Source organism: Rosa chinensis, chromosome 1 (assembly GCF_002994745.2).
Source record: "Rosa chinensis cultivar Old Blush chromosome 1, RchiOBHm-V2, whole genome shotgun sequence".
Taxonomy (NCBI): domain Eukaryota; kingdom Viridiplantae; phylum Streptophyta; class Magnoliopsida; order Rosales; family Rosaceae; genus Rosa; species Rosa chinensis.
The window spans coordinates 47,001,974-47,015,265 of NC_037088.1; the positions used below are offsets into that span (position 1 = coordinate 47,001,974).

General features: G+C 38.7%; 1 protein-coding gene across 1 annotated transcript; it reads right to left on the reverse strand.

Moving 5' to 3' along the window:
• Window positions 1–1,560: 1,560 nt before the first annotated feature.
• Window positions 1,561–3,455, reverse strand: LOC112178463 (gibberellin 20 oxidase 1). Its single transcript, XM_024316607.2, has 3 exons — window positions 2,909–3,455; window positions 2,468–2,789; window positions 1,561–1,968 (listed from the first exon to the last, which is right to left on the reverse strand). The coding sequence occupies exons 1-3, from the start codon at window positions 3,415–3,417 to the stop codon at window positions 1,678–1,680; spliced, it is 1,122 nt and encodes a 373-aa protein (XP_024172375.1). The 5' UTR covers window positions 3,418–3,455; the 3' UTR covers window positions 1,561–1,677.
• Between the last annotated feature and the right edge of the window lie 9,837 nt (window positions 3,456–13,292).

Below are 13,292 nucleotides of genomic sequence, written 5' to 3' on the forward strand. Positions count from 1 at the left end.
TGTGTTAGGATCCTTATGGGTCTGCCTCCCTTTAAGGACTGCTGCAATTTTTGTTGCTCTTGAAATTTCATCTCATAAGCAAATTTCGTTCCTCCACATTTACTATTGCTCATCTTCCCCGAATGCCTATAGGAACCAAGATTGCCAATTTTCCACATTGAACCAAACTCTTAGTGGGGTCAATAGTTCCACCTCCATCAAAACTCCTTTCTCAACGATAGAGACCCTTCACATTCTCAACTTTTATCAGAATGAGTGCTCCATTCAACACTTCAAAAGTTCCACCTTAACCCACAATCATCTTGTGGTCTTCAAAATCTAAAGTCCCAAGAAATATCAGATTTCTCTCGAAACTAGAAACATGGCGACATTCACTAAAGTCCTTTGATCCATCGTGCACCTCAATTTTGAGTGTTCTAACACTAGTGACTTTGTAGGTTTTATGCACAAACCCACTTCACTAAACTTTCCTACACAGGCCCGTAGGAAGAAAAAATCAATCTGTATGTGTTCAAAACAACCCATATCTCAAATCCACTTAGCTTGTGGCTTCTCTGAACATGATGTGATCACGATTGCATCTCCATAATCTTCTTGGAAATCTTCACTAGCCATGCTTGTAGTAGTTCCTCAATTTTCCTTAGCCTTCAACTTTCCACATTAATATCTGATATGCTCGAAACTCATACAACAATAGCACTCCACATCTTGTCTCTGTCTTGATTTCCAAATTTCTCCAACGTTTTCATGGTTGCTCTTGAACCAAGAGCTCTGATACCACTTGTTAGGAAATTCAGGTCACCTTCTGAATTCCCTATCCCAAGACAGAAACCGAATCAAGACAGTAATCACAAACTATGCAAGCAAACACAAGATTGTTGACGAGGTTCGGTCAAACAGTTGACCTACGTCCCTGGGTGATGATGTTGGTAGATCAACTAAACGAGAAGAAGATTACAAACTTTTGAAGAACATTTAGGTTCTTCCACTCAAATAACCTCTCTCCTCACAACCCAAATTCTCAATAGAGAATTCCCAAATACACCCGATCTCTCAAAGCTTGCAACTCTCTAAAATCTCTCAAATTATCAGAACTCTCAATTGATCCACACACGGATCTCTCTAAACGATGTCTCAATGGCACCCTCTAGAATGAGTCTTTTTCAACCCACAATATGAGAATCTCCAAACCCTCACATCTTCTCTAAATGGTGTCTTCCAATCTCCGAAAGCACACACCGAACCAATAACCCTGAATGACTATTTATAGGCTCACGATTAGTCCGACTCCCAATATGATCTTCAATCCTAAACCTTTACTTCTAAGGAAAAACTCCATAAATCCTAGATACACTAGAATTGCAACTTTAGAAGTAAAGAATCCAAAACAGACAAAGAATTAGATATTGAGCCGCAATCCTAACATTATTAATGGCTATATACATTTTGGTAGGAGGATTTTATTCTTAAAAATGTCAAAAAACTGAAATTTATTATCAGACAACAATCATATTGATGCTCCAACACATTTGCATAATCAATAAGAAATAGTGAAATACATGCTAAGGACATAATTCATGCTTGAATTGACAGAAAACTAAAATTAAGAACAACAAGCTAGATAATATGGAGCCTTTTTATTCCCTTGTACACCACCAAAGCACTTAACAGAGACTCCTAGTTTCCTTGGTCTTTCTTTTCCTCTCCACCCTTCTGCTTATTAATCCAGTCCGAGAAAGCATCAATGGTGCTCCTGTCAGCCCTATACTGTTTCTGGGTAAACTCTAACAGAGTAGGCCAAGTAAAGTCCGGGTACAACCTCGGGGTATCAGCACTGATCAAACTTGCTAGTGGAGTCACTACTCTGTCCTTGTTTGAATTCAGAAAGAAGGTAAGAGATTTTCTTACAGCTTTGTTGTTTACCACAGCCCTGTGCAAGCAGCTCTTGTAAATCCCATTGCTCAGAGCCTGCAAGTTCACGTCAGGAGGAAAGAGTACATTAATAAATCCCTATTTTAGTTCAACTCTAAAATGTACATCTGTAAATTAGCTAGAGGCCCAAGGAAATAGAGTGGAGGCTTAAAGTCGATCTCATCAGAGAAGTGACACTAATATTACCGAAGCCTATCCAGATGGTAACACCCAACCTACAGAGGTCCATAGACCTAATTGAGCCATTCCAAACAATAACCTGAACAATGTGGCTAAACTGAAAACAATATATGTCGGTGCTTTATATGTATATAGCACGACAAATTAGTTAGCTTGAAGAGTGATCCATACTGATTACTGCAGAACAAATTACGTACGACTAATAATACCAAAGCCTAACCGAACCTTAATAGATAACAACTGTTTAGTGGTCAAGGTGAAGGCAACATAGGTGCAATTAATGATACGAGTAGTACTAATTCCCCCCTACATGCTATTCCATTATGCAATATATTAATGCATAGAGTTAATTTACCATAAAAGTATCACCAACGTTGACAACGAAAGAACCAAGAACAGGAGTAACGGCGTGCCACTTCTCATCGAAAAACACTTCAAGGCCCCCTACTTGATCCTGATGAAGGATTGTCAAGGAAGTTGGATCACAGTGAGGCCCAGTTCCCAGTGTTAAATCTGGTCTTTGGCACATTGGATAGTAGTTCAACCTCATGATCGAATCGTTTCCTTCGTAGAACTCTTTCAAGTACTCCCGCCCAACTGCCAGGCTCAGTCCCAATAGCTCTAGTATCCCCTTGGATAGTTCGTTCATCACTTCACAGTATTCCTGGTAAAACTTCCTAGAAAAAAAAATTGGATTTCGCGGATAATTAAGGTCTAAAAGTAAAGGACATCAAAGGTTAAAAATCACAGTAACATTGACAAAGTAGTAGGAGGTGGGATCACAATGTATTATTACCCCATTTCTCTGAAATCTTCACCCAACATATTCACAAAGTAGTCCTTGATGACTGTTGAGCTCTGGCTCTCAGCAGAGTACCTGAAAGAAAGTGTTTCTTTCCAAGGAAGCTTGGAGTTAAACCTGCCGGTGAAACTACTAGCATAACCGTAGCTCTCACCAACCTTCCGCTGAGCCCTTTGCTTCTCCGAGAGCTTCATCTCAAAGAACACGTCCATGTACTCGTGAGCTTTCGCAATGAGCTCCGGATCAACTCCGTGGTTCACAATGAGGAAGAATCCATGCTTCTTGCAGGCCCGGTCAACTATATGAATCGAGTTCGCGACGATGGCAGGATCGCCGCTGATGAAGCCGTTGAGGTCGATGGCCGGAGCGAGAAGGTCAGGCCGGTTGCGGCTCGGCTTCTCGTGTTCTGGCCATATGAACTGGGAAGGGATGTTGGATTGGTACTGAATGACTTGGGAGTCGAAAATCACAGGGGTTTGCTCAGGAGGAGCAGGCACCGGCATGGCTAAAATGGTTTAGGGTTCTGAGTTTTGCAAACAGGAGAGACTCAGAGGTAGAGCGAGAGATGGTTTGTTTCTGAAAAGGAGCCGGACTGCAAATTAAGCTTATAAAGAAGACGAGGGGGAAAGAAGGAAGCAGAGACTACGTTACAATTGTAGAACATGCATGAGGGTATTTTACTCTTACATGTGTAGGATACGATCGAGCCTTTCATTTACGACATTTAATTGCAGTTTACATGCATTAATCACACACATACATGACAGGTTATGTAGGTGATGTCACATGTGTGTTGCGAGTACTCAAATCATGTTTTTTTCTGAAACGTACTCAAATCATGTTTAACGCATACATAATTTGTAGGAACCCTGCCCGGAAAAGGAAGGACAGGAACGAGGAGAATGGTCCATCACTGCAAATTAATTCACAGGAGGTTGATTCGATGGAAATTGTTTTTTTCCGGCGAAGATTCCATGGAAATTGTGGTGGTTGGGAATGGGGGCTGAAATGTACGGATTTGTTGGAAAGTGCTGAGCAATCTTTTATTCTTTAAAATTTACACTACATTTTTTTAGTAAATCATCACATATATATCATTGGTACTTTAGTCAGAATGAGTATTATATACTGAAATGTACGGATTTGTTGGAAAGTGCTGAGCAATCTTTTATTCTTTAAAATTTACACTACATTTTTTTGGTAAATCATCACATATATATCTTTGGTACTTAAGTCAGAATGAGTATTATATACTCTTCTACAGCTATCTATAGATAGAACAAGAAGTTGTGGTGGTACTTTGGTAATACATAGAGATATGTTCACTTATTGGACATCTAATACTCATTTTTATTTCTAGCAAACCTATTATACTAAAATTAAGCATGTGCATAGACGTTAGAGTTCAAACTAGCTAATGCGCTGCCTCCCTGCTGCACTCTCAAAACACAGAAACCCTAGCGTCGAGCTTCCGGCGCCCTCCTCTAACAACCTCATGGCCTCCATTGAGGATGTCACAGCCACCTTTGCTACCTCTCTGGCTCTGGCTGGAGGCAACGTTATCGATATCTCCCACATGGCTGGAGGATCCACGACACGGGGATCTCAGGCTTTCTTGTTTGCGCGTCCTTTGACGAGGAAACCATGCAACAATGTAGATCTGTAACGCCATTTTAGAAGAATCTGGGTACTAGATGGATCCTTCAAGGTACAAGATCGGCCTTCCAACAGGTATGTCTTCTCCTTCGATCAAAGGAAGGATCGATTAAATATGGTAATCAGAGGTGGGCCGTGGTATTTCAACAAGGCGCCTGTGATCATGCAAACCTACGATGGTCTTGCCCTGTCTCAGTCGATCCTGTTGGAAACCCTATACTTTTGGGTAAAAATCAACAACATCCCACCAGCACTGGAAGAAAAGAGGACCATCATGAATGCAGCCTCTATGGCGGGAACATACCAGGAAATAGATCAAAAGCTATTTGATCACACTGGAAAGATTAGGGTTCAAGTAGCACACGACATCTCTAAACCCGTCTTTAACAAGATGACTCTCACACTTGCTCCTGGCGTTGTAGCATAGATCGAATTCTTCTTCGAAAATCTGATTAGTAAGTGCAAGAAGTGCAACCTAATTTACCATACCCAAGGTGTCTGTCAGGTAGGCTCACCATGCAAGTAGTCTGAGGAAGAAGAGCAGGTTTGTCTCCCTCTACCAAAGTCATTTATGGGTTTTGCTGAAAACAGGTTTGTCAATGGTGCGTTCAAGTTCCAGGGTGTGCAAACACCGATCTTACCTTATGTGGTGCGAAACCTGTTTGGTTTTGGTAAAGGCAATAAGCCTAGGAAGTAGATAGTTATACGCAACGGCGATATGGAAAATCATGCTGCCACTACTCGTACTGAGGGTACTAGTACGGATGCCCTAGCATTGGTACCTTTCGAGGAAACACCGGCAGATTTGAAGAGAAACAGGCCAACCTCTCCCTTCCCCTCCCCAAAGAAGCTCAAGCTTCGGCTTGGTGAAGCATCAGAGAGTATATCAGGAATTTCAAAGAAGCTGAAAGTTCCGAAGTTCCATACCAAATTCTCAGCTAAATCTCTGGGCTTGATTGAAGTTCCAGGAGGAATTTTGGCCCCTAAAGAAGGTACAATCCAGAAGGAGGGGTCGCAGCTGATCAAAAAGAAGAAAGGTAGGCCTTTGGGGCCGAAGAACAAAAATCCTTCCAAGACTCTGAAAGTATCTGTTGAAGATGTGCTAAGTGTGATCTGCCCCACCAAGCCTCCAAGCCCTAGTGTTAAGGGCAAGGAGAAACTTTAGTTTTATTTTGTTTTGAACTTAGCCTATTTACATGTCGTTGTAACATAGTTTATAGGCTTTCTTGAATAAGTGAGCATGGGTACTGTCAAATGATCGGATTTAATCTATGTATCGCTGTGGTTTACCACAAACTCTTTATCTACCCATAGATAATAAAGAGAGGGTATGTAATGGTCCTTTCTGGCCTGAGTTATTATTAATATATCGATTTGATATTCTTAAAAAAAAAAAAATAGACGTTAGAGTTTAAATCATCTTTTAAAATTCTTTGTCATTTATATAGCTTCTTAAAAAGTTTTCTTTTTTTGGTTTGTGCTTAATAAGGGCTGAAGTCGTGGCTAAATGTAGCCTTTGAGTGGCTCATGACCAAAGATGTGTGAATCGCTACATGAGACCTATGTTAATCTTTATCTCCATGATGTGCAAGCGATCACTAGATCAACGAATGATTGTTACATGAAAATCAAATGAATCGTCCATGACTTGAAAATATGTGACAGATTTTTACCAGAAAATTATTTTTTTGAGAGAAGGAGAGTTAACAAGCAAATGATTTTACACCAAGAGAATATAGGAAAATCTGCAGTTTATGGTGTCACAAGCAGTGGTGTAGTCAGAAATGTTAGCTAGGAGGGCCAGAATTAAATAGTAATGATTATACAAAAATGAACTTCATCAAATAACATAAAATTGTATATATTGATTGTTAAAAAAAAATTATATATATTTGTCTATATGTCATTCTTTTGATAGAAAAAAAAATCATAAGTCATAAAATACTCAAAAATAACAAATTTTTTATAAAACAATTATAATTAAGATTTGATGAATTACCTTTATTGATTAATGTTGCCTTGATTCATAAATCTACTAAAAATCAAAGAAATGGTAGTAGACTTCGACTTGCGTTTCGTAGGAGAAGAAGTGGAAAGACGAGAGAAGACAGAACAGAGAATGAGCAGGAGAGAAGAAAATAAGTGTATAAACCTCTATATATATATATATATATATATATATATGTATGTATGTAACGAAACTGTCATTGATTAATTGATCAATGAAGAGCATATGAATAAAATATAATAAAAAAACTAAAAGATGGTGCAGTACGTCCAAACTGTGGAGTTATGGGTGAATGGGACAAAAGTCCAAAAGCTTTACTATTTCTTTACATTTTCACATGTCAGAAGGGTCAAACTAATATATTAAATATAAGTATGTATATAAGTATCAAATGTTTCAACCAATGGAAGCTTAGTGAGAAGGTTCAATTGACCCTTCTCGCCCTAGTGTCCTTACGCCCCTGGTCACAAGATGTTGATCAGGGAGGGTATAGGATTAATGAAACCTGGGAGCACAGAGGTACACCTCGACTCTCCATACTTCTCATTACTGCATTATGGCCTATGCGCCTGTGTGTGTGTGTGTGTGTGTGTGTGTGTGTGTGTGTGTGTGTGTGTTTAGCCGGCCCTAAGGACTACCAACTGAGGCATCCGCCTCAGGCCCAAAGTTGTCAGAGGGCCTCGGGAAATCTGAGTTTTAATATAGTTCATATATATATATATATATATAGGGAAATTAGTCCGTACGGTACCTAAACTATTGCTCTTTATAAATTTTAGTACCTCACGTTTTAAAAATATCATAACGGTACCTGAAGTTCTGACCCCGACTGAATATTAGTACCTAGAGCCGTTAAGTCCGTTACAAAAATTCACAGCTAAAGGATGTTTTCGTCTTTTCATGTCTTAATCCATTTAAATGTTTTCTATCTAATCAATTTTTTTTGTACTCTCCCTCTGTCTCTCTCTCTTGTCCCTATTCAAACCCAGAAACATGTCATCAACAATAGTGGAGGACGGGCGGCGAGTTCAAATTCTGGTGAAAGGATGATGTCTTTGGATTGAACTCCGATAGTCGGGTTGGTGGAGGGCGGGATGGTCTCGATGCCCTTGAGCCGGTCAGTGCTTCCATCTTTGTAGAGTCGGAAGAGGGGAGAGAATTCAAAGGCTATTTCGTCGTTTGGGGTTGCTAGGGGCATTTTGGATGAGAAAGTGAAGAACTGTGTTGGAATTGACGAGAGCTTTTAGCTGTATTCAAATTTTCTTTATGAAAAACGATTGGATTGACACAAGAAACAATCCAGAACTCTTGAATTCATCATCTCTCATTTGCCCCTCAGTCTTGGACCTGTAGCAACTACCAAAATTGCTTTGCCATTAATAAATCAACTTGTGGTTCAAGGGGATTGAAATTCATATCAAATTTATACTTGTTTCAGATGTCATCGAAGCTTTAAACTTGTAATTGATCATAGATTTCTCAGAGAAACAAGGCCACAAACCAAACAAAACAGAATTGATAACCAGTCTATTTCCAGATTATGTCCTCAACTCCATTTAGTTTATTTTAGTTCAAGAACAAAACTTAAAAGATTGATTATAGAAGGTTATACCAAAATTCTCCTTGTCAGGGAAGACCTCAACCTGTTTGGGTTGAAAAGCCCCTCCGCTATCAACAAGATATACACATGGTAACTTGGATCGAGCGGCATTTTCTTGCGCCCTGAGGTGTTTCTTAACAGCGATGGGATAATAAGTACCTCCCTTAGCAGTAGGATCATTAGCCACAACTAGGCCTGGCAACGTGCGGGTATAGTGTGGGTTCTTAACATGCCGACCTGGTAAAAACCCGTTAACTTAACTGGTTTTACGGGCTAAACTCAGCGGGTTTGCGGGTTATCCGTTGGAACCTGTTAAAACCCGTAAACAAATTTTTTTTTTTAAAGCAACTAGAACTTGTTAAGACTTATGTATATAATTTTTGAAGTGGGGAAAAAGAGATTACACCATTTCAGAGAGCTAAAAGAGTATGTTTTAGACAATAGCATAGCTACAAGGACTCCAATTTGAATATCCCACCTCATTTAGTTAGTCGAATTTGCTCTGAGAAACATTTTCTCAACAGTCATATTCACAGACCAACAATTTTCCTTTGCCAACCATATTCAAATTCCATCTCTTTGTCAACTGGGTGTTCAATTAACTAAACATGCAGTAACAAAATTCAAATTGCAGAAGCATGGAATTTACTCCATACACAACCTGCAATTATAGCTAGAAAGACCCAATGGTTCATGGCCAGAGCTTCATCTTCAATCCTAAGACCCCTCCGCCAAAACCCCAGTTAGATACCTTCCAACAGACAAAGACTGAAATTGAAACTGAACCAATAACACACAATCCAAAAGCCCAGTGCTTTGAAATTGAAACTAGGTTTTCCAATTTCGACTGATTGCATTGAAATCCAAGCTTGAAAAAGAAGCCAACTTACAGTTGGGAAGGTCTCGACGAAGGCAGTGGAAGAAGCTCGAATAGTGATTAATGGTGAAGAAGAGAATGAGGAAACCTCTAGGCTACAGCCCAATGCTTCTCCGAGATCCCTTTACTCCATAGAGCTCGAAGCTGGTTTTGGGTTTGGAGGCTGCTCGAAGAAAAGAGAGATGGCGGCTGCTCTTGGTTGCCGAAAGAGAGGAAAATAAAAAATGAGTTTTAGTTAACGAGTAATAACGGGTCTAGCATGGCTCGGCCCGTTTATTTGAGGGTTTTTGATGTGCGAGCTTTTTTCAGCCCGGATTAACAATAGTGTGGGTTCGTGCGGGCTTTTAGCATGCGGGTATGGTGCGGGTTTGCGGGTTACAGGTCTAAATGCCAAGCCTAGCCACAAACATATAAAGCCTGCTATGGACAAGACCAATTCCAGTAATTATCCCAGCAGATGGTTATCAATCAAACATCTAAGAATAAGATAGAATGTATGATTATGTCTGAAAACTAATCTGGTCCAATTGATTCGAAACCCAAACATTCAAAAGATCAAAGCTATCTGATCAAGAGTGAAATGAATCAAAACCTAAGAAAACTCAAGGAAAGAAGTAGCAGGATCAAGAAATATATAAATCACTAGAAAAAGAGTAAGAATCAGAGAGAAACCTTTTGGATGTGGGATTGGAGGTCGAAGATTAAGAGATCCATGGCCTTTAAATTTTGAGAAAAGAAAAAAAGAAGAATTATCCCCAATATATATAAATAATAAACTTTCTTTTGCTTTTTTTTTTTATATGAAGAAGAATAATTAAGATAGAAAAACAAAATAAGGGTAAATTGGTCATTTTATAGTCAAAATATTCCAACTGGCAGTTTCCGTAACGGATCTAACTGTTCCAGGTACCATAGTCGGGGTCAAAACCACAGGTACCGTTTTGATATTTTTTAAACTTGGGATACTTAAATTTATAAGAAGTAATAATTCAGGTACCATACAGACCAATTTCCCATATATATATATATATATACTTTGCACAGAAATCATGTGTAGTGGTAGGCCAATAATTATAGAACCACCACAAATGCGATTCGAATCCCGATGATGCCTTTCTTAGATTTTTTTTTCTTCTTTTTTGTATGCTTTTAAGGCTCTCTTTAGATCTGTGTATCATATTTTTTCTTCTATTTATATGTTTTTACTCTTTAGGTCTAGAATTTTTTTTTTCTGTTATAAATCTACAATTTTTTTTTTAATCAAACCCAAAACGGGTGCCAATATTTTGCATCAGAGCATCTTTATCAATGCTAGCCATTTTTGAGTTAAATTTTAATTAAAGTAGCTAAAAAGTTATTTTAGCTAGCCACTTTAGAATTACGACTGTATCAATGCTCTCTATTTTAACTACTTTTAAATTTATATTATTTTCTAAATGAAGATTAAATAATTTAAATGTATTTATAAATTACATTAAATAACTTTTAAAAAATGTTTTAAATTATAGAGAGACTCATCCCGCTTTTTATATTTAGGAGTGAGATAGCTAAAAATTATAATAGAGAGCTACTTAGAAGTCTAGTGCAGCTGCTAAAATAGATAAAAAGCTAAACATGCTCTCCAAAATAGCTAAGGAGTCAAAATAGAGAGTCTGCTAAACATGCTCTCACAAGCCAGAATAGGCAGGACATACCCTTCGGTCGTAGATAAGAATCTAGTGGTAATACCTACAATGATACATAACTATAGACCCACTCGTAGACATAGCGAGAATCCTCTTTCGGTACTACTCCAGAGGCGCTAAAACTACATAGGGTGCACAAAAGTGCATAGGTTACTAATTGTTATAAATCTATAATTAGTAACATACTAACATTCATATATATATATATAGCTCCACTTTGAAATTAATGTGTGAAGTTCAAGTTTTCAATCACTTTTCGGTTGCATATCTACATCTCGACCGTTCAGTTTTTAGATATTACTGTATAGATCATCTCTGCAAATTTTCAGCCAAATTAATGATCGTTAAGGCATCTAACTCGCTTAAACCAGTGGAAGGACTGAATCTGTCAACCTGAACCTTACCACCTTTAAAGTCAATGTCTTAACGATCATCAATTTGACTGAAAATTTGCGGAGATGATCTATACACTAGTACCTAAAAACTGAACGGTCGAGATGTGGATATGCGGCCGAAAAGTGACCGAAAACTCGAACTTCACACGTTAATTTCAAAGCAGAGCTCCGCTCTTGATAGGATCTGGTATATATATATATATAATTTGTTTTTGCTGTTATTGTTTTTATTCTAATTAAGTTTGCCAATTTTTTTTTTTTCAAGTTTGCCTCAGGTCTTTTGAATCGACGGACCCCATTATATATATATATATATATATATATATATATAAAGTTCGTACATATAGAGTATAATTTCTTTATATATATATATATATATAAAAGAAACTATACTCTATATGTACGAACTTTTTATATGTCCTTTCTATAAGTCCAATCATCAATATGACCCCTGAACTTGTATGGCTGCCATTTGAACTTGATACTATTGTGTCAAGTTGAAGCAAGTCTGAATCCAGAAAAAGCATGTTACTAGATTTAGGCAGCCGATAATAACTCCTAGATGCCATAAAAGGATAATAATTATTGTAGATGCCATATAAGGATAATAATTATTTTAGATGCCATATAAGGATAATAATTATTGTAGATGCCATATCAGGATAATAATTATTGTAGATGCCATATGAGGCTGGGAATGGGGCAAAATGTAAGGGTGTAGGTTGGAAAGTGTTTTACAATATTTTCTTTTGGGTTTTTTATTTTAATAGTGTTTGAATTCTTTGAGGACTTTTGAAATGATACCTGAACTTTCAAAGTTATCAATGTGATACATGAACTCATTTTTTAGTATCAACGTCATACCTGCGGTCGATTTCGGTCACAGAGCCGTTAACTATGACTACGTGCCCAGCACGTGAGGCACAAAATAAGGGTAAAAATGACCTTTCCCACTTCCTTTAGTTCTTCACGGGGTTTTTTACTTCAACAGTGTCTGAGCTCTTCGAGAACTTTTGAAATGATATCTGAACTTTCAAAGTTATCAATGTGATACCTAGACTCATTTTTTCGTATCAACGTCGTACCTGCGGTAAATTTCCGTCACAGAACCGTTAATTATGACCACGTGCCCAGCACGTGAGACACTTAATGAGGTTAAAAGACTAATTTACCCTCAAAAGTATTGTTTTTTAATTTTTTTTTTTGCTTTCTTTCTTTCTTGTTTTTCTTTTTCAACGTCTTCTTCCCTCTGATTTGTCCCTTCCAATTGGAAGTCATGGCCGCAAATCAGATCTCACATTCTCTCTCAACCACCCAACCCTTTCCAAGCACTACCTGACTATGACCACATTGAACTCAGCTAGATCGATATGGCTACCTTGCAAAAATTCAAGCTCCTCGCCATGCCCCGTCGTCGCCTGAAGCCCCACGCGCAGCCCATCCACCAGCCCCGTCATCCACCTCCGCCGCCATAAAATCCTCAGATTGTTCCTCACCCGCCCCGACCGCCGCTCATTGCCTCACTAGAGTACCTCGTCCGATGCTCCCACTAAGTACTGATATTACAGCTGCGAATAACCAAAGGCCGGTTCTTTTTTGGACAAATTGATTAGAAGCTGGAATCAGTGAAATGAGCATTGCCCCATTGTTCGATAAATCATATACAGATAGATATAGTTATACACAGACACGCAGTTGCAGAAAAATCAGTTTTGGGTTTTCTCCCATCATCACCATCCTTCGCCTTTTCGCCGCTGTTGAGAGAGAGAAAGAAAGTTGCAGAGAGAGAAAGAGAGAGACTCTCAATCTCCTTCACTTTTGCAGATTTTGATTCAATTACAAAGACACGGACTATTTTTGAAATTCATGAACTTATGTTGTGATGTTAGTTATGGTGAGGAAGCCGAGTGCCACGACGGTGTGGCCCGCCTCCGTCATATCACTTGCAAGCTGCATAAGAAGGTCTGGATTGCCACCGACCATATTCTCTCTCTTTCTCTCTGATCCCTCTATCTGAAATCTCTGGTAAATTCCAAGTCTCAGATCTGGAGGCCAAGAGTCGTGAAACCGTCTACACCGCTCCGGCCTGCAATAAATTCAGAGAAGCAAAGCCATCGAGCAAGTTGTGCTTGGAGAACTCCGATGAGATGGAGTCCC

What these genes read in the sequence shown, in the direction of transcription:
- LOC112178463 (XM_024316607.2), bottom strand. Translation starts at nt 3,417, where the DNA reads ATGCCGGTGCCTGCTCCTCCTGAGCAAACCCCTGTGATTTTCGACTCC. An exon ending in GAAGATTTCAGAGAAATGGG is followed by an intron (nt 2,790 to 2,908) that starts GTAATAATACAT and finishes TTTTTTTTCTAG; the next exon opens with GAAGTTTTACCAGGAATACT. An exon ending in ACGTTGGTGATACTTTTATG is followed by an intron (nt 1,969 to 2,467) that starts GTAAATTAACTC and finishes GTGAACTTGCAG; the next exon opens with GCTCTGAGCAATGGGATTTA.